The sequence below is a fragment of the Lissotriton vulgaris genome, chromosome 1_1, assembly GCF_964263255.1.
Source record: "Lissotriton vulgaris chromosome 1_1, aLisVul1.2, whole genome shotgun sequence".
NCBI lineage: Eukaryota > Metazoa > Chordata > Amphibia > Caudata > Salamandridae > Lissotriton > Lissotriton vulgaris.
In genome coordinates this window covers 594,842,724-594,864,610 of record NC_141685.1, presented here as the reverse complement: position 1 = coordinate 594,864,610, position 21,887 = coordinate 594,842,724, and the positions used below count along the sequence as shown (strand labels likewise).

General features: G+C 45.5%; 1 protein-coding gene across 1 annotated transcript in view; it reads right to left on the bottom strand.

Moving 5' to 3' along the window:
• Positions 1 to 21,887, bottom strand: part of DNAI3 (dynein axonemal intermediate chain 3) — a 1,122,635-nt gene that overhangs the window by 962,831 nt on the left and 137,917 nt on the right. The window contains exon 5 of the mRNA XM_086954055.1: positions 19,702 to 19,806. Coding sequence (XP_086810181.1) covers positions 19,702 to 19,806 — 105 coding nt within the window. The remainder of the gene's footprint in view (positions 1 to 19,701; positions 19,807 to 21,887) is intronic.

Sequence of the window (21,887 nt, the reverse complement as noted above, 5' to 3'; positions counted from 1 at the left end):
AAGTATGTAGCTCTCAGCCATCCTTGTCGCCGAAGAACCGCTGCACTGCCTAGGGCACGGAAAGAGATGGTGGCGATGTCCATCGCGCAGTCAATCATTTCCGAAGAGGAACGTTGTCCCTCTTCCAGAAGTTTCTGTGCTTCCACTTTCTGGTCATCCGCAAGCAGATTCACATAGTGTGCCACATCACTCCACATCTGGCGGTCGTACCTTGCTAGGATCGCCAAGGCATTCGCCGCTCTGACCAGCAAGCTAGCCATCGACGAAAAACGCTTCCCAGCGTTGTCCAACCTTCTACCCTCCTTATCCGGCGGAGTCGTGAGGGTGGCCGAAGGATTCCGCGATTTCTTCTGTGCCGCCTGCGATATGACCGAGTCAGGTCTAGGTTGTCCAGTCAAACAGGCGGGACTGTCATCCGGAGCTTTATATTTTTTCTCCAAGCGCGGAAGAGTTGGAATGACCGTCGCTGGGGCCTGCATCACTTTCTTCCCTTCCTCCCATATGTGATCCACAATGGGAATCGAGCGCACGGCCTTACGGTATGCCTCTTTGAAATCGTATAAAAAACAATCCGTAGATGTTGTAGGCATCGTTAACTTAAAGCGCGCTGTGGCTCTTTCCATCAGGCTGAAGAAACCTCCTACATCAGCCGGAGGCGAGTCGACCGGGTCTGGCACTGGTGAAGCCGGATCCGGAGCTATATATTGGTTCCATTCACTCTCCTGGTCTTGATCTTGGTTTTGCCCCGTTTCATCTTCATCCGAGGTATCCACTTGGACTTGCGGAGGATATGCCCTCTCATGTTCTTCCTGTGCAGGCCGCACTGACTGTGCTGCCACCACCTGCGGTTGAACCTGTGCTTGACCTTCCACAGGTTGCGACCCCTTCTTGCTCCTATATTCCTCCAGCATTGCCCTTAAGTCTGTCAAAAGACTCATAGGCATCGATACCATGCCCTGCTGTGGTTGGGTATCTTGGTATGCAACCTGTCTCTCTGGCCGCTGTTCCTTTTGATAATAATATTCCTCATCCAAATCCGAATCATGGTATTTCAGATTCAATTGTGATGGACTGTAAGCATCCCCATACATCTCATTTTCCTCTTCTGAGTAGTCATCCTCATCCAACAAAAGGGGTGGAGGCAATGATGGTACCTTCCTTGGAGAAGTCATATCTGGGGTTATCCTCCTCCTTCTGCCGTTGTCTGGCGCTCCTGTCGTCAACGGCGTTGAAAATAAATCCACCGTTACTTTATTCTGAATCGTCGTCGACGGGATCGTCGACGAGAGTCCCTTCACCGTCGACGGCATCGTCGACGGGACCATCATCGTCGTCGGGTCCACCGTCGACGGAATCGTCGACGGAACTGTCATCGTCGACGGGTCCACCGTCGACGGGCTCGTCGACGGAGCTGTCGTCGTCGACGGGCTCGTCGCCCTCGTCGACGGAATCGTCGTCATCGAGATTGCCACCGTCGACGGAATAGTCATCGTCGACGGGATGGTCTTCGTCGACGTGGTGGTAACCGTCGACGTGGTCATCGTCGACGACGCCGTCGTCGATCCGGTCTTCGTCGACGGAATCGACATCGAGGTCCTCGTCGACGCTCTCGTCGTCGTCCTCGTCGTCGCTGGGTGGCTCGTCGACGACTGAGGAGACAAAATCACCTCAGATGCTTTAGAGTCCTTTTTGACCCCTGTAGAGGCCTCCACCGTCGGTTTTTTGACGGACTTGGCTACTTTAACCTGGTGGGAAGGCCCAGCCGAGCTCTCATCCAGTTTAGCCTTTTGCACCTGCAGTGCCTGCCTTTCCCTCTCCTTTACACTCACGTGAGGAGATTCGATAGGCCCTGGCTTGCCAGACCTATCAGAGGTCAAACGCACAGCCTTTAAGGGGGGTTCAGTTGAAGTGTCCACAGACGATCCGCCCCTCTTCAATGAAGTCTTTGAAGATGTTGATCTGGCATCTTCCTCATCACCAGACACTACTTCATCCCTCCTTTCCAACTTCCTGAGCCACAGAAGCAGCCGTCCTTCACGATCACGGAGGGTTTTTACAGACATTCTCCTGCATATACTACACTTATCAACCTTATGGTCTGGGTATAGGCAGTAAATACAGTCTTGATGTTGATCCTCTGTATAAAGTCGTTTTTTGCCACAAGTGGCACAAGACCTGAAAAGGCTCTTCTTTTCCTTATCAGCCATGACAAGGCTGAAAGAAATCCTTAAAGAAAAACTGTTTAAACAGTACCTCAAGTTGAAGTTAGAGCAGAGCTCTAAGGAGACTCCCTGTCACCAACGAAGCGGTAGAAAATCTGAGGCTCTGAGCTTTCTCAGGAAGGTTCTACAGGGTGAGGCTGATCTGATTGGTTGCTAAGGGGACTTTGGGTCTTTTTACATAATGACAGCAATAGGCTGCAAAAGATAATGAGGCCTAGGCCTAATTTTTTACCTTTTTTACACCTATTAGGGTGTATTTACCTATATATATATATATATTATTACCGAGGCTCCCATTCCGACGACGGGGAATGATACAAGCAATGGGAATCTATGAAAGTTCCAATACTGGAGTAACTGTGATTGCCAGAAGCATGTATCCCTTAGGAGATTCTGAGGAAGAGTAGATCCGCCTGGAGGACTTTCCTTTCAACGTTAAATTGTGGGTTAATGTTGAGACTCTTGTTGATGATTAGCTCAACAACAAATATTTCAATGTCTTGCCCTCATATGCCTCAATAATCAATGCCTTAACACAAATGGTACCTTGATGGCTCCCTTGACGGTGAAGCTGCAATTATTTGTAGCTCTGACATTGGTGTCAAGCTGTCTTCAATGGTGAGCACTATGTAACAATAGTCTTCCTGAAACAATATTCAGAGTTGGAATGCTGCCATCAATGCTACATCACTGAAGTCAGAGGGATTGTGCAATGTGCAAACGTGACACAAAAACAAGTGTAGCAAATGAGCCAAGTCCATTTAGTATGAGAGTGGTAAGGGTGTAGTATTCCACCGGTGGTGCATTTTAAAACACCCTGTTGCAATATATTAGTAAAGCTTGGTGAGAAAGCACAATGTAATTCACAGACAACTCACTTATAAGTGAAATAGCCACAAAAATCACGTGGACGTGCAGTTATACTGATAAAACTATATAGCATGCCACTAATTTGTGTAAATAGGGTATTAGCAAACATTTATCATGATCACATTAGCAAATAAAGTGTGCGTACATGTGTAAAGTGTCTTGATTTGGTTTTATCCTATTAGAATCTTCGTTTCCATCACACTTCAGAATTACAAAAATGTGTCCTTCATTCGTGTTTTCCTAAATGCTGGTATAATTTGAAATACTTGCACAGTTAATTTACAGGTATTTAGATGTTGTTCTTGTGTTAGAAAAACTGGCACCCTACAACCTTTCCTTCCACACTTCCGGTATCCAACAAGACTGCCAGACACTTCAGTTTATAAAATCCTCTAACTTTGCTGAGAAAAAATAAAAAAATTAAACATCAGTCTTGATGTTATAAGAATAAGGAGCAATTTGACAGAAGGCGTAGCCTGACATTTTACTTGTGTCTGTGACATGAATAAGAAACAATCTAAACGCATCTTTATTGCTCGTTCACGTTAGGAACCCCCTGCATGGTTATTCTACATGTGCTGCTGCACCCCACTGCACCCCTACTTCTAGTGCTCATGTGAAATTATATTGGACTTTGATATCCGGTTCTTTGACTTTAGTGATCCAGCTGAAAATACAAATCATTTTCAGCAGGTCGATGTGTTACCTGACAGACAGCCAAACTGAGACACAGAAATCGGCTTGGTGGCTTGTCTAAGTGGCAGAAACAAACTGGGTTGATGCACCAACCTCTCATAACCTTCTTTGTTGTAAGGGGAAACACTGTAAACCAGTGGCAAAATAAACAAGTATCAAGGTGACGGTTTTAACCCCAAAAGATTTCCATGGAGATGTAGCTCCTTGAAAGAAGATTGGTGCACCCAAAAGTATGGGGAGTATTTTAAATTTGATGAGACACTTGGAAATGCCAACGGTCCGTAGATTCTGATATGAGAGAAAGCCGCTCAACGAGCCAGTGTTCACCATTTAATTCTATAAACCTGTGCAAAAAAAAGGACCAGACTAGAGAACGAATCTATGGCAATCTGTTTTGACAGACTAGGATTAAATCTGCAGATATGATCCTCCATGCTGCTGAGCAGGGTTGGATTGGGATTAAAAATCGGCACGGGCACGCTAAAGAAAAGTGGCCCACATTTGCACATTGCCGTTCCGCAAACCACTGTTTCTGCAAAATTTTATTAAAGGGGGTGGTTTAAAAAAAACGCACGGATTAGTTTACACTAAAAACAAGGGAGGCTACTTTTGCTCAGGCCCTCTGCCCCCGCTCAATATGCATATATTAATGAGCCAGGCCAGCGAGAAAAAGGGAGTGAAACCTCTGCTATTGATAAAAGGGAGGTATTGAACGCCCATCTACTTCCAGAAAGACCACTAAGACATCCACTGGGCTGCTGGTGGCATCGAACACTGCAGAAACCGCCCAAATTGGCTCCCCAGGAAGCTAAAACAAGCATTGGCATAGCCAATAGGTCTCGCCTTTGGGACCTTATAAGTGTTTACCCATGCAACAGTTGATGTTGTTGCACCAAGGATATTGTGCTGCATAACTAAATACTTATAAGGTCCCAAAGGCGAGACCTATTGGCTATGCCAATGCTGGTTTAGTAACTTTTGATTTGCTTAAGCTACAAACAATTTATTATTTAAAATTGTCAGATTATGCAGCAGATGTTGTATTTTGTGGCACATATGGCAGAACCATAATTATATACAAAACATTTGCAAACTAGGATACTTTGTCATTCATGTTTGAACTGCTATTCTGGAAAAGGGAGAAATGCAGATGACAAAAAAGCCATGGCTCGGAGACAAATGGCTTGCGATTCCACTTTGAAGGATATTTGGGACATTCTGTGATTGGAAACATATCCCACTTTTGTGAATGTATTTTAATGTCAATAACTCATATTAAACCTTAAATAATGATGTGTATCCATTGGTTGAATGAAATAACATAAGCTGTAACTGGGCAGTGAAATGCCAAACAAATACAAAAAATTGGCATGTTTTGCACATTTTGGCCACACCTCCGACTCCACCCACAATTATTGGGTTATTCCCGCCCTCTGATTCTCTGTCTACAGTTCCCCTACTGTTTTTTATCCCACTTTGACCACTGGGTACCCCCAGTGTTTGAAATAGAAAAATAGAAGTGAAGGTCCTCTGTACCAGAGTTCCTGCTTGTTTCCGAGAAGTGCCGGTACTCTCCAATTGAAAGTATAGCATTTCTCTTCAGAAGTGTCGGTACTCTCCATCTCAAAATGAAAAAGTGCTGGTACTCAGTACCAGACAGTACCGGTCCATTTAAAGTACTGGGTACCCCACAATACCGCATACATAAATCAGTAAACAGAATGTCATAGGTACACCCTGCAGCATCTGAAAAGTATACACTGCGACTCATGTTTGCAACTTGTCCTGTATAGAAAGGAATCCGAGGGTCAGAGCAGTGCCAGATTTCCAGGGTGTCCACCCACCTGGTGCAGATGTACATGAAGTGAATGGTTCCAGTCATCAAGGACCTTCAATGAAAGAGGAGATTTGTGTAATAAATAGATTCAACTAATAAATATCATCAGGGTGATCTCAGCAGGAACGCAGACATGCTTAGTGCCCCCTGCATTCTGTCTGTCAACAATCGGGTCAAAAATTAAACCCACCGACAAAAAAAACATATATTACCCGTACTTGGAAGACCGGTGTTGATAGTATATTATAAATTATTGTCTGTTTTTAAAAGCGTGTATTTTGAGAAGACGTGCTATCTGCCAAGTGCGCTCTCACCTTTGACTCCCGTCTCCTGGTGTGCCCTCCTCCCACAGTGCCACACACCGCTTGGCGTTTACAAAAGCGCGCCCAGGCACTTCCAGCAGGGTGGGATGTGCCTAGCATGCCAATGGCCAGACCTGGGTCGCGTCGCAAAACTGAGCTAGGAAGATAGCTCAGCGGGCTGGAAGTCTACAATGGAGAACTGCGAAGAGGAGGTGGCGTAACGGTCAGAGCTTACGGCTTTGGAACTGGGAAGACAAGTTCGAGTCGTGGCGTGCCCTCAACATCCTGTGAATATGGGCAAATCACTTAATCTCCCTGTGCCTTAAAAATATAATATAACTGGTGCCCATGTAAAGCGCTTTAATATCTTCAGGTTGGGGACGTCATATATATATATATATATATAACAACTACACATATTAAGGAAGAGATAATTCAACTGTGTAGTGTGCATTATGCAAAAAAGTCACTGTTGACGTTAATCGAGGATTCAAATCTGGATGCTTGGAACCAGGCATTTGAGTCACAGTAACCTACTCCCACGGTGTCCCCAGAAATGGACCAATATAAAACTAATTATTTCCATGATTGTGGGGAATTTGGAAAGCACAAGGAATTTAAGCCTGTTTATTAAACAAATAGAACTCTTTCTCTCCAATTAAATGAAACAGACGGGACTTTTTCCTTTCAAAATGAATGTACACCATGTTTTAGGCTTATTGCTTCTTGACAAAAAAAAACACAGCATCTTCTTGGGCATTTCTTCTGGGGCTAAATTTCGATCACCAGATGACGCGCGCTCCGACCAAGGGACTTTTCTTGTACAGGCTGATTACAGCTGTACGAGTTAAACTGGACCTTCCGAAGTGAAACCGGATTACAATTCCCTTTTTTTTTAAAGTATTTTTATTAAAGATTTTTCCCCCTTGTATACATGTACAGAGCACTTGTTTTTATACACAGGAAAGACAAATCATTCTCAATTACTACAGGCTAATACATTACAATTACCTTCATTGCATTATTAAATAGTATTTTTACAAATTTATCAAACATTGATTAGACAGTCAGGATCCAAATGCTAGATAAAACATGTTGCAACTTAAACATAAATATAAGAGATAAGATAAAGATCAGAGAATAATTTTTACTCAAAATAATATAAATAAAGAGAGAACCTCAGACAATCAAGTCATAGCGTCTACTTTAACAAGTAATTCCTTCCTTCCATAATGTAATAGGTTCCCAAATCTGCTTTCCCAATTTATTCCCTTTTCCCCCTTCTGGCATATATTGCAGTTTCTAAGTTGTAAATTGACAATAATTTACCCAACCACTGTGAGTAAGTTGGTGGCAAAGCATCCAACCATGCCATGGCTATAGATATTCTCAAAACTACCATAGCCACAAAGATAAATCTCTTGCCATTAATTTGCGTATCTTCATTATTTACTCCCAGGAGTATTGTTGATGGGGTTAGCAATATCTATTTTCCTAATATGATACTCATAAAGTTTCCGATATCTGTTTTCGTTATTTGTAGGTGAGAGCATAGAGAAAAAATATGCAGTAGATCTGCCATTGGGCTTCCACATCTGAAACATGTAGTACCAGTTGTCCCTCCCCATTGTGCTATTTTTGCAGGTGTATAATACAAGTGTTAAAGTGTTTTATAATGTTGTGCCTGTAATGAGGCTGAACAGAGCGTTTGTTGCCCCAGCTCCAATGACTGATAAAACATTTCTTCCCCAATATCTAGACTGTTTGCCCACTTCTCTGCCCATTTTTCCATATCGTCTTGTTTTGATTTTATGAGTTCAGAATATATTCTTTTAATCGTACAGTCAACACCCCTTTGAATAATTTCCATGATTGGGTTTTTACCAAATCCAACCCCTTTTCGTGATAAGAAAACTTCTGACTTGCAAATATTTAAAAAAATGTCTCGTGTTCAAACCATATATAGCCCGTAGTTCTGAAAATTGCAACAGTCCCTGTGGACCAATCATGTTACCAATCATAATTATTCCCTTCCTCCCCCATTCATCAAAAACGGAATGATTAAATATCTCATGCGGGAAGGTGGGATTACTGTTCATTCGGATTACAATTCCCACAATGCATTCAGTTGCGTCCTTGGTGAAAGGTTTATCATGTAATTTTAGGCAGGATCCTTCTTCAAAAGTTACAGGAATGGTGTAATTAATCATTGGCATCGTTGCCAAATGGCCCCACGTCGAATCCCAACTTTGAGATGGAAGTTGCCTTAAAACCAAAAACCTATTGCATCATGGGACATGTATCTTATCTTACAAAAATTATTAAGAACTAAATAAAATATCCTAACCTGCAAAAGTAAACAAGTGAAACAAGGAGGGTTAGAGGGAGTTAGCAAAAGTAAAGAGGGACTGAGGAGGCTCACAGGAATGAAGCGACGAAAGATTGGGGTCAGAGAAAGCAAACGAGAACTTTACTTTTAGTATGAGGAAGTGAAGAGCACCCGACTGCAGGCTGGAACTGAGGCTAAGTAAAGAGTCGCAGCCGCAAGACGCGCTCCGATGTAGGGGGGGGGGCGGAGGGGTGCCGCGAGGAAAGTCATCTGTGAAGCCAAAATAAGTGAGGAGCACAGTGGGGGCCACGACATGCGCGAAAGTAAATTACGCCGAGGTGACAAGAAGGACTGGGCGAGAAGGGAGGGGGGAATGCCAGCAGGGAAAGTGATCACAAGGAGAAGCACGTGAGTGGTGTGCGCGCTCGCGCCCGCTCACGTGCACTACAAGCTGTAGCCAGCGCATTTTTGGGGTAGCATTTCTTGAAGCCCCTCTTTTTCATAAGGTCTGGCCAGACCATCGCAAGCGATGGGTCAGACGAGACCTAAAAAGTGCTGACCTCGGCTTCTATACTACCTCTTTGAACACGAGCTGCCACTGTGTTGCTCTAAACAACTTGCTCTTGTAATGAAAAAGTCACCATGTACCATTATACACCACCTCTCTACTTCTCGACAATACCTGTACATAAAAAGTGTACACTAAGCTCACTACCAAAATACCAAGAATGGTTCATAGCATATGCACGCACCCATGGACGATTTTTGAGGACAAACATGGATGAATTAGTAACTGATTTGGTGTGAATCCATCAGTGGTGGGTGGGTGTTCAGTGTGCTGGCTTACAGAGCACTAGACTGCTGACCGTGATTCTGGATCACTACACGGATGATGTATATTATGTAAATTGGGTTTGCACCCAACACCAAAAGTGGACTAACTTGAGAAACCTTGTATATTTTGTTATATTCCACACGCATGGCGAAACATCTTGTTCATCAAGCCAGTTTATTTCAATTTTGAACCTAAATGAACATCAAAGCATCCACATTTAATGTTTAAAATTCTTTGAGAAAATTAATCTTTAAAGTTGCAGTTACGGTACAAAGCAAATAAAGTGTTAGTTTGGCAATTATTATCGGTATTGTTGATTTACGGCATTTTTATTGCATGATGAGAATTGTAGTCTTTACCAATGAAAGGTAGTTTTCTGGCGGCAGGGGGTGGATCAGGTGGTCAATTAGGCAACAGGAAAGAGGGAGGGTCTTGGATAGGATTGGTTGGTTTACATTTGGACGGTTGAATGGGGAAAAAAAAACACTTCCTTTGAACGAGATTCGAGAATGGGTACATTAATTTGTTTTGGCTGGTGTGTGAAGTTTTGCATGCAGCAGTCGGAGAATGTTGACGTTTATAAGTGGTGGGAATGTTGGAGTAAATGGGTGTTAGTAATTAGTTACATTGTGAGGGAGGAAAGGAGATATGTGCAGAGCGTGATAGAAAGAGGCTCGGAGGGTGCGATATGAGCAGCAGGGAAATTAGAGATGCCGGTCTAGAGTGCGGGTGAATGTAGTGTTGTGTGTATGATCGAGATTCTGGCAATAAAGGTGCGTGATAGGAATGAGTCATGTTGTGAGGGAGGTAAGGGGATGTTTGCAGCGTTTGATTAAGAGAGGATCGAAAGGTGTGATATGAGTATTAGGGAGAATGGAGATGCTGGTTTAAAGCGGGGGTGAATGCAGTGTTGTGCATATGATTGAGATTCAGGGCATAAAGGAGCGTGATGAGGTGCGTGAAAGGAGGGAATCAAGAAGGAGGTGCAATTCTCGGCGACGGGAACTTGAAGAGAAAAACAAGAAAAGCGCTTGCGCGGCAGCAGGGGGGAGGGATTTAGGGGTTGGGATTCACTCTCGGGAGCGATAATTGCGACCAGATGGGCCGCGCGCTCCCGCAGGGTGGATCTCCTGACGTGCACGCGTTGCCATTGAAGGCAATGGCAACGCGTGCAAGTGCTTGGCTGAAAAGCCTAAGCGCTAGCAATAGGTCGTTTTCCTTTGCAGTGCATGTGCTGCGAAGGCTCGACCTAAAAAAAAGCAGCCCACAGCAGGAATTTGGATATCAGCCCCTCGGCCATTGCCTGAGTTCCCTCGTTACCAATCCGATGCTGCTGCTGAGCCTCGCTGACAAGGGCATAGGCAGCTTTGAGTGCTTACAGACGGTCTTGCATTAAAAGGCCTGTCATCTCATGTACCTGTGCTCTGTGAGGTACTTAGCGCTGCTAAATTGGATCGAAATGAGAGATTATGTTCCGTAGCCTAGCCTGTCCTTTTGAACAATTTACTGCATGAAGCACAGTAGTCTAATGTCAATGTCACCCTGCAAGCGCACCTTAATGCACACAAAATGAAACATGCTTGTAACCGGACAAGAGGAAACCTAAGAGATGTTCGGTCACTGTTGCAAAAAATCCGTAACTGTTTAACCTGCAAAACCCCTTTAAAGTCAGGGCAAAAAAAAGGAGAGGCCTTAGGCATTTCAATGAGCTTGAAGTAGTGCTATCTAGTTTCTGAATTTCCACTGAGAGCAACGCGGCTTGTTACAAGGATTACCTACCTGTCTTTGATTCATTCAGGTCCAAGAGAAAGTGTCTTGTCAATGAGGTTGTCTGTTAATAGCTCTGAGTCTCACCACTGAAGGCATGAGTGTATTCTTCTGGGCGGTATGTATCTATTTATTCAGTCAGCTAAGCATGCATATTTCTTTCTCTTTCAATGTCGCTTTCTCTCATGGACAAACCAGATGAATAGCAACACATTATTTTCAGCCCAATGAGTCTGAACTAAGACGCATAGCAAACTCACCTCACAAGGTCCTCAGGAGCATAAGGTCTGCATTTAAAATCAATTATGATAAGCCTTGCACGAAAACCCATAAATGCACGCATAAAAAATATCCATTAATGAAAACGTGAACCTGGCCCTTGCTGCAGGGTCACCCCCATATTTTTGCATTCTGAAATAGGCATTAGGACTCTGTGCACTTTTTCCTTGATGCCCAGTGTTGGACTTGGCAGAGGGGGGCCCCCAAGGCACCACAATCGATTAATCAATCACGGCATTTATAAAGCGCGCTACTCACCCGGGAGGGTCTCAAGGCGCTGGGGGAGGGGGAACGCTACTGCTCGAACAGCCAGGTCTTGAGCTGCCTTCTGAAGGAGAGATGGTCCTGGGTTCGCCGAAGGTGGGTGGGTGTTCCAGGTCTTGGCTGCCAGGTAGGAGAAGGATCTTCCTCCGGCGGTGGCTCTGCGGATGCGTGGTATGGTGGCGAGGGCGTGGCTGGTCGATCGTAGCTGGTGGGTGGGCGTGTAGAAGGTCATGCGGTCGTTGAGGTACTTGGGGCCCAGGTCGTGGAGAGCCTTGTGTGCGTGGGTGAGGAGTCTGAACATGATCCTCTTGCTGACGGGGAGCCAGTGCAGGTCTCTCAGGTGTACGGTGATGTGGCTGTGTCGTGGGATGTCCAGGATGAGTCGTGCGGAGGCGTTCTGGATGCGCTGGAGTCTCTTTTGAAGTTTGGCTGTGGTTCCGGCGTAGAGGGTGTTCCCGTAGTCCAGGCGGCTGGTGACGAGTGCCTGGGTGACGGTCTTCCTGGTTTCAGTGGGGATCCATCTGAAGATCTTGCGGAGCATGCGCAGGGTGTTGAAGCATGAAGATGAGACAGCGTAGATTTGTCTGGTAATCGACAGGGAGGAGTCCAGGATGAAGCCCAGGTTGCGTGCGTGGTCTGTTGGCTTGGGAGCGGTGCCCAGGGCCGGGGGCCACCAGGAGTCGTCCAAGGCGGAGGGTGATGATCCCAGGATGAGGACTTCCGTCTTGTCTGAGTTCAGTTTGAGGCGGCTGTTCCTCATCCAGTCGGCGACGTCTTTCATCCCTTCGTGTAGGTTGGCTCTGGCGGTGGTGGGGTCGTTGATGAAGGAGAGGATCAGCTGGGTGTCGTCGGCGTAGGAGATGATGTTGAGGTTGTGTTGGCGTGCGATGGCTGCGAGGGGCTCATGTAGACGTCGAAGAGGGTTGGGCTGAGGGAAGATCCTTGTGGTACGCCGCAGATGACTTCGGTGGCCTCGGATCTGAACAGGGGGAGCCGGACTCTCTGGGTTGTTCCGGCGAGGAACAAGATGATCCACTCCAGTGCTTTCTCTCGGATCCCGATGTTGCTGAGGCGCTTCACTAGGGTGCGGTGGCAGATGGTGTTGAACGCCGCAGAGAGGTCCAAGAGGATGAGGGCCGCTTTTTCCCCATTGTCGATCAGGGTTATGATGTCGTCGGTGGCTGCGATTAGGGCGGTCTCGGTGCTGTGCTTGGCCCGGAACCCGGACTGCGAGGGGTCGAGGGATCCGTTCGTCTTGAGGAAGGCGGCAAGCTGTCTGTTGACGGTCTTCTCGATGACTTTGGCCGGAAAGGGAAGGAGCGAGATGGGACGGTAGTTCTTGAGGTCGGTGGGGTCCGCCATTAGTTTCTTCAGGAGGGCGGTCAGCTCGGCGTGCTTCCAGCTCTCCGGGAAGGTGGCGGTGTGGAAGGAGGAGCTGGTGATGTTCCGGAGATGGGGTGCGATGATGGCGTCAGCTTAGTTGAAGACGTGGTGTGGGCAGGGGTCGGTTGGTGATCCGGAGTGGATTGAGTTCATCGTGTGGGTGGTGTCTTTGGTGCTGATCGGGGCCCAGTTGCAGAGGGTGGTGGTGGTGGGCGTTGGCTCGGTGATAGGGTGCGTGGTCTGTGCGTTAAAGCTGTTGTGTATGTCAGCGATCTTGCGGTGGAAGAACGCGGCGAGTGAGTTGCAGAGGTCTTGCGAGGGGGTGATGTTGTTTCCGGCGCTGGGGTTGGAGAACTCTTTGACTACAGGTGTCAGTGCCCATTGGGCCACATTGTCGGTGCTCGTTCTTGGTCACAGCTGTGACAGTGGGCATCTGCAACGTTCAGCAGCATTTGGTTATAGAGGTCCCAGTGGGTCAAGAGGAGCACCAAGGTACCAGTTCTGCTGTGTTTACCTCAGTTGCTCCGCTGTGGCGGGCAACTGCAACGTGAGGCCCCCTTTGTTGAGAACACCCCAGTGGAGACCCAGAGGGCACCCTGAGTGCCCGGGCCTACAGTGATTCTCACAGCTGCACAGCTGTTAGCGGCAGCTGCATCGTTTAGGCCAGTGCATTGCGCACTTTTCATTGTTGCTGCATTGGCAGATACAAGCCCAGACTTTGCTGGTCATAGGGCATTAGAGCCCTTCGAGAAGGCGAGTTAGCCTGGGGGTCATATCAGTGTTTAGGCTCCTGAGAGTTAGGATAATGTATTTATGCCTAATGCGATATTGCATAATGCGGTTATGCTAAGGAGGTTTGGGGCCTAACGTGTTACTGCCTAATGTCATGTTATGATGTTTGGGGGAGTAACTATTTGCGTGATGTGTTTATGCTGGTGAGACCCATTGCGTAATGTGGTTATGCTGATGAGGTATGGGTCTAATGTGGGTTTATGTCTAAGGCTGATAGGATAATGCTTAGGTCATTATGATTGTGGTTGTGTTTTGCATTTTGATGGTTCTGATTGTGGCCCGATTGGCCCGGTCCTGTATATATTACCCTGTCAATATTGCCTGTGCCAGTTGGCACAGTGTAAATGTGTGATTATGTTGTTCATGTGTTTATGACAATACAAAGGCTATTTTTATATAACCTTGTTTGGAGTTCCTTTTGTGGTGTGCCTAGTGTGTTGCTGCTGCGTGTGTGTGTTGCGAAAACACTTTACACATTGCCTCAGGGATAAGCCTGACTGCTCGTTCCAAGCTACCAAGGGGTTGAGCAGGGGTTATCTTCAGCGTGTAACTCCCATGCCCCGACTAGAGTGGTGGTTTCTGCCTGGATTAGGCGCAAGCCCTAGCCAACTAGAAATACCATTTCTAACACCGAGCGTAAAGTGCTTGTGCTCTCTCCCTAAAAGCATGGTATGATTGACTTACACCTGACTGGATTGATACAATTAATGTACTTAGAAGTCCCTTTTAAACGGTACTGCATGTACCCAGGGACTTTGAATTAATTGCCACCAGCGGGCCTGCAGCACTCATTGTGCCACCCACTGAAGTAGCCTTTTAAATCAAGTCCCTGTCCTGCCACTGCAAGCTGTAGTGCAATTGTTAACTACCATTTCGTATAGATAAGTCACTCCTAAGGTAGGCCCTAAAGACTCATAGGGCAGGGTGCATTGCATTTAAAAAGTGGGGCATGGGTTTTAAGTTTTACATGTCATGTCAGTGAAAAACTCCTGAAGTCATTGTTCACTGTTGTTTCCCTTTGACTAACACTGGTTTATCTGATTACATTTAATAAGTAATAATTTTTGATTCGGATCAGCTGGAGGTAAATGAATTATAGTTTGAAATTGTCTTTAACCCCCTGGTTACGAATGGAATTCCGCTGAGGTGCTGGACATTCCATTCGCGGCTCGGATGGCTCCCAGCCGTCATGAGCACACGGCGACCGGGAGCCGTCATGAGCACACAAGTGGTTAATTTTAAAGTTGGATTTGAAGTCACAATTCTGAGAAACAGATATGGGGGTAGAATGGGGAGTCCCCCCAAATCAAAGGCTGATGCCAGATATAAATATTGAACCTCCAGAGCCACATTCGAGTAAACTCTTGGAACTGTGGACATTACAGAAAAACGACAGCCTCGCTCCCCAGATGACTTCCCTACTGCTACCAAAGGGCTGCCCTGCTGCTTGAGGACTGCCCTGTTTCCTGAGAAGGAAGACTGGACCTGCTCCATTCATCCCATGCTACCTGACTGACTTCAATGGTCAGTTAGCTGACCTCCTCTCTGAGCTACGGGGACAAAACAAGCTCCAGAGGCCTCTCTGCAATGGCCCAGCTGACCAACTGCAATGGATTTGGCTGGACCTGCTACTGGACCTGCCTTTTCCCAGCTGGCTTCTGCTGAAGTGAGTTTCTGATCCCCAATAAGTGCCACACCAGGTCCGGGACCATTGGTTGGCATCAGTTGAGCTCCTATTGCGAAAAAAGGTGAAATATTGAATTTATGGGTTCTTCTCGACAGCGAACAGGTGTGTTAATACTAAGACTCAGTCATCCGTGCCAACACAATGATCCAGTAAATGTGACACTTCATGCTATGTGACTGGCAACGTAAAATATGCACTTCGTGCTACAGCAACAACAGCCAGCAGTAACCACCAATGCAAATGTACAGCAACAACCATCTACAACGCCTGGCAGTATTTGTGCGTACTGCTACGACCGTCCACAATGCACAGCCTGCTCTTGAAATTGCAGCAATGACCTTCCATGACACTCTCCTTGCTCTTCCCGGCCTCCTCCATCTCAAACAGTACTCTTCGGGCCAGACTTTGAGAAGGTAACTTTTTCAAAAGGAATATCCTGGTCCTGTATCAAGCCTGAACTCCATCATGGTCAGACTGAACTTGTGACTTTCCCTCGTCTAGCAAGACCAGATGACTGCGAGAGGGGCTTTGTGCTTTTAGGCTTTATATCTACCTAAAACTTTGAAACTGTATATATCCAGTTCTGCTAATTGGATTTTTGTTATCATACTCTCATTTTATTTAATACAATTTTCCCTATTTTACTAAACTGACATGATATTTTTCTTGTATTGTGTTTACACTTTATTACTGTTTGTGTTCTGCATAAACACTTTACAATTTGTTTTTAAGTTAAGCCTGACTGCTTTGAGCCAAGCTACCAGAACGTGAAACACAGGTTAATTTAGTGAGTTTTTTGGTTCACTATGACAAGGATTGCGATTGTTTCCTCATTGGGGCTTCCACACCCTCTCAACCACTAACCCAATTTCTTACAGGGGTGCAGCACTCAGGGTGCCACCCACTAAAGTAGCCTTTTAAAACATGCATCAGCGGGCCCCTGCAGCCAGTAGCCCAGGTTTAATCTGCCATTTTGACTTGGCAAAATAATCCTTTTACCAGGCCTAGACCAGAAAGGCTATTAAAGCATGGTGCATAGTATTTAAAAAGGACAAAATTACTAAAGTTTTACATGTCCTGGTAGTGAAAAACATGTAAATGTGTTTTTCACTGTTATAAGGCCTATCTCTCCTATTGACAAACACTGGGTTACCTTATTACATTTAATAGGTGTAGGAGGCTGGCTTAGTATATGGTGAACACTCAAAGGAGTGATGCAACCCTTATGGTGATTGTAGTGGTCTTTGATAATCTTAAACAGCTCTCAAAATGGTATCTGTGGAGAGCGGCCTTCAGGCTTATCTTGAAGGAGTGTCAAGCAGCTTGTTTTACAAAATGTAATCAATAGTGTAGATCAGATGAAAAAGAACCACACAGTGCTGATAAAAAATAAGGCTATTTATTACACAACATAATCACTATCACTTGATATAACTCCTATCTGGAGATATCAACAATACATATGAAAATACCTCAAAGGTAAGTAGCACAAATATACACTGATCTCTAGGGGAGACCAAACCATATGCTAAGTAAGTGGAACACAAACTTCAGAGGAGAATGGAACTTGGACCAAAGGACCTAGATGAGCTTGGAGGACTGGGAACCACCCAAGGTAAGTACCAAGGAACCCCAAGGAGGCTGTATGCAGAGTGTAAACACATCCGCGTGTGGAAGTCAATAGAGAAAATGCAGCTGCAGTTTTAAAGAAAAAGGACCCTTCCCAGAGGACCCCATAGAAAACCTTTGGAGGACGGGAGGTTTGGGGAGCCACCCCACCCACAGATGCCCCAGGAAACAGGTTGCCTGCACCCTGGAAGCCGCGTGCATTGGGCTGAAGTGACATCAGAACTTCTTGTAGATGACAATGGATGACTCAGGAAGAAATGCCTATGGAGAAGCATGTGAAAATGTCAGGTGGAATCCAAGTGTGGATTCTTGAAGGGGAGGACCTGCAAGCAGAGGAGACAGAGTCTATGCCACTTGGAGGTAACCAGGAGGCATGGAAGCACAATGTCCACCATCAGCATGGAACTCAGAAGACTTGACAAGGACCTTGTTGCTGCACTGTGGGGACCAGGCGATGCTTTGGAAGACCAGGAGCCATACATGAGCTGTCCCACAATGGATGTCGGTGTCTAGGTGATTGGTGTCTGGCGGGAGCACCAACATGTGTTGGTAGCTGCAACTGGCGTGGAAGACAAGATGCAATTGCTGGGACCAGCGAGCTCCAAGGGACTCATCAAGAGCAGGAGAGTCAGAGAAGGCCCCAAACAAACTGGAGAGCCCACCAAAGCAAAAGAAGACCCCCAAAAGAACCCACAGGCTGAAGGCACTGGAATCACAAGAGGACCTCAGGCAGTTCACAAAAGATGGAGTGCCACAATAAAAGGGGATACAGTGAGGACACTGATCTCAAAGGAATGAGGTGCTGCAAGCTGGTCATTCTTGTAGCCTGAAGATCTCTGGAGTACAGAGCTAACAAGCCTTGGGCAACTGCAAGTTAACGCAGTGCACAGGGATTTGGTCCCCAGCTACTCCGACCAGGGATACTGCCCTCCAATTTGCAGGGAAGAAAGGTCTGGTCTCAGGAGTACCACAACCTGTGTTGTTGGGGCTCGGGAAGTCCCTAGGACGACACAAGCAGTAGACTGGTCAGCTTTGATGCAGTGCCTGCAGATGCAGGGGAGTGACTCCTTCACTCCAAGGGAGATTACTTCGGCTGTCCTTGATGCCGACAGGTTTTCTGGAGAACATGAGCGAAGCACAGACACAGACAAGGCGGAAAACTTTGCAGAACAGCAATACCAGGAGCAGCCGTACCCTTCATTGATGCAGTCTCGGTTCCAGGTGAAGTCCAGCGAAGTTCAAGTGTCCCGATGGTCGAAGAGTGTCTTGATTTCAGAGGTGTGTCTTGTTCCACAACGAATCTGAGGACTCACCCACTTGGAAGCTCTTAAACACCTAAGGAGAGGGTTGGGATGACTCAGGGATGCCGCCCAGAGGAGGGGCTGGACAGTGGGGAGGAAACTCCCCTGTCCTTTATCCAGTTTCGCGACAGAGCGGGAACCAGGAGGGCAGGAGCATGGATATGGGTATTGGGGAAACTTAAGGGCTTCAGGGCATGAGATCGTCCTGGGATCTCCCAGATCGGTGATCTCTTGGAATATGAGACTTGATGCCCTTTTCCTCCCTTCAGAGGGAATACAAAATGAACGCGAACCAAAACCTAAAATACGCACAGCTGCGACATGCTTGGCAAGCAAAGGAGATGGGAGTATTAGACATATCTGAATATTCTCCCTTGGAAAGTAGTTTGCTGATGGAAGAGCTTGAATTGAAGGCGGTCTCCCTAACCTATAAAACCCTCAACAATAACATGCCAGACACAGATGGGTGAGGGACACTGGAGCGATGGTGGATGTTGACAGAAAGGCGGCCCTGATGCACCCAAGTGAGGTGATCATTAAGTCCATGTTGCGGCTGATACAGCTGAAGATACTACATCGAGTCTACTATGATCGTGAACACCTACACAAAATGAGGAGAATGGTGGCTCCGGACTGTGTTAGATGCAAACATGCAAGTAGTACATTTGTACACACATTCTAGGACCTACCAGCTATTCAGCTGTATTGGTCAAAGGTGGTGAGGGAACTTCGCAACATACTAGGAGCTGATATTCCTCTCAAACTCAAGTACATTCTAATCAGTGTCCTGACCGATAGGGATGTCCCACAGTCTAAACTCCTTTTTTGTAATCTGAGACTGGCAGTGACTAAAAGAGATGCAGCACATTGCTGGGGGTGCCAGAGGTCGCAACCTTGGGGGAGTGGAAGGCGAGTACCGATCTGTACATGGTGGCCAAAAAAGTCACCTATAAGAGTCAGGGAACGCCCACATAAATTCCTCAAGGTTTTGGGGAGTTGGCTAAAATATTACGATCTAGACCCCGCTAAGGATGCAGCGAATCTTCCATTGTGATACCACTCCAAGTCTCTACCATAATGTCATTCAGGTTATCCATAAATGTTATACTTCCTTGATGCTGTACCTTGATGCCATGTACTGAGCCTGTGTATATGAATGTTGTACGGTCCTGCTTCCCTCTGATGTTGCACAACTGTTCCGGGTGGGTGTTGGTGCCCTGCTTCGCTGTTTATCATGACATAATAAAATAAATATATATATTTTTTAATTCCAATGGAGAATCATTAATGAGATTGTCTCACTACACTATCTCTACTTCTTGAATATTCTTCTCATCTCCATGGGAGATTCAGGTACTTTGAATTGCTATCTCAGATATTTGCAGATTACTGCAAACTTCAGAACAAGTGATTCACGTATCAGCGACTTTGCCTAAGATTGATACACGCTTCAACGTCCTACTTCACACACATACGTAGTCCCACATTTTATATACATAATGACTTACATTTAGTATTTTTTCTTTCCACTCTTCCGTTGAAATGAGGTAAAAGTTCTGTCCATATTTGAAATCACTATCCAAGACGAGTAAAAGTTCATCTCCTGGATAATCCTGAAAAGAAGAAAATATATGAAAACAGCAGCATTGTGTTTGAGCCTGTTACAATTACTACAGTAATTTAAATGATTAACGATATGACAAACACCAAATTTAAAAGAATATTTCTGGAGCTGCTGAACAATATGGACAACAAATTAAGTTCTCCCTATTAAGCTTTAAAACACATTACAGAAAATGAACATAAAAAGACAACATTATGTTTGCATATGTTGAGTTCTTTGTCACTTTAATTTGTTACATGGCGGTATCCAATGCTACCAATGGTGCAGCTGTTGAACTGGCCCTGCAGTCGAGCATTATGAGGGCCCCACAGCACCAGCTGCTTTAATGTTAGCTGGCTTTCGTGTGTTACGATCTGGATCACCGTCTTTCAAGTGTGGAATGTAGGAAAGGCATGGGGTATTTGTTGTAAGCAACTCAGCAAAAAAAGAAGAGAGAAAAAAATAGAGGGAGCGAAAAGAAATGAGCCGAGTGTTACGGTGCTTGTGCGTCATTGTATGAGTGATGACCGAGCAACTGTGTTCTTGGTCGTGTATTTAGGAGTACATTCAGCACATAAGGCCAAATGTATCCAGCATTTTTCTGGTCGCAAATGGCCCGAATCACAGAATCGGACCGTTTGCGACCAGAAAATGCATTTTGGTATGTATACTTCCCAAATTGCGATTCGGTAACATGTTAACGAATCACAATTTGGAATGAAGAATTCATACCGATTCGGTTTTAGGAAGGGGCATGTTTAGGGCATCACTTCCTAATATCGAACTGCAGTGGTATGTAGAAAAGTTTAGCGACTGAAATGGGATCACTAAACATTTGCATTTTACCACCAACTTCAAGTAGGAGGTAATCAATATGCAAACAATGGGACCCCTTCCCCTTTGTGAATGTGGGTGCCAACATTTTTTAAGAGCAGGCAGAGGTCCCATGGACCCCTGCCTACTCTTAAAAAAAGAATAGAAAAATCTTCATTTCTCTTTTTTAAACGCAACCCATTTTCCTTTAAGCAAAACAGGCTGCTTTTTTTTTTTAAAGATGGATTTATTTTAAAGCAGTCACAGACATAGTGGTCTGCTGACCCCAGCAGGCCACAATCCCTGTAATTTTAGTGATTCCTAATGGGTCACAAATTGCAACATACCTCATCAATTTTCATAGGGTAGGTCAATTGCGACCCACTAGGAATCATTAAATGAAACTTTGAGTTTCATAAATTAGGAATAGTGATTATGTTGAAAAAGCACTTCTTAGCATAAATGCGTTGAAATGAAGAAAGTACGATAATTGATCCAAAGACGCGTTTATTATCCGTACAACATAAAGATCAGGTAACTAAAAAATGAATCTATCAGTTCTCCGCTGCTCCCTATATTACCGCCTATCCATTCAAATCTACACATCGCTCGCGGCCGCGCCAGCTGCCACTCGCTACTGCACACACACACACACGCGGCACATTTAAATGCATACAACTCACAGTACACACACACGCGCGACACATTCAAATACATACAATCGCACGCGGCAACACAGCAACTATTATTCCAAGTTGACATGTGCGCGAGAGCGCCCATGCCAACTTCGAACAATAACAACATACCACAGAGAACCTAATTACTATTAGCAGGGAATCACAATTAGGGAATCACTATATCCAATATTGATACATCTAGCCCATGCTCCCTATCCGTGCTGTACATAAAACCCATCCCATACATGTAGTGAACCCACTTTCAGATAAATGCCACCCTCTCATACGATGGAACTATCGTATATCTGAGAACCATCTATGGCATTTAGTGGCTATCTCTATCGAACCGGTGGCCATCGCTCACCATTAGTGTCAAGCTGTACAATTTGGTGGACAACCTCAGAATAAGGTATGGGAATTTTTTTTAACAGACACAAATTCAATCGTAGTTTGCAATTGTTGTTTTTGTGTATTTAAATGTAAATGTAAATGTAAGGTGTTTTGTAGCGCGCTCAATTACTACCGGAGTATCCTGGCGCGAATGACCGCTGGGGAACCCGTCCTGGCTTTCCCTGTGAGATGGTCCCATGCTGGGTATCCC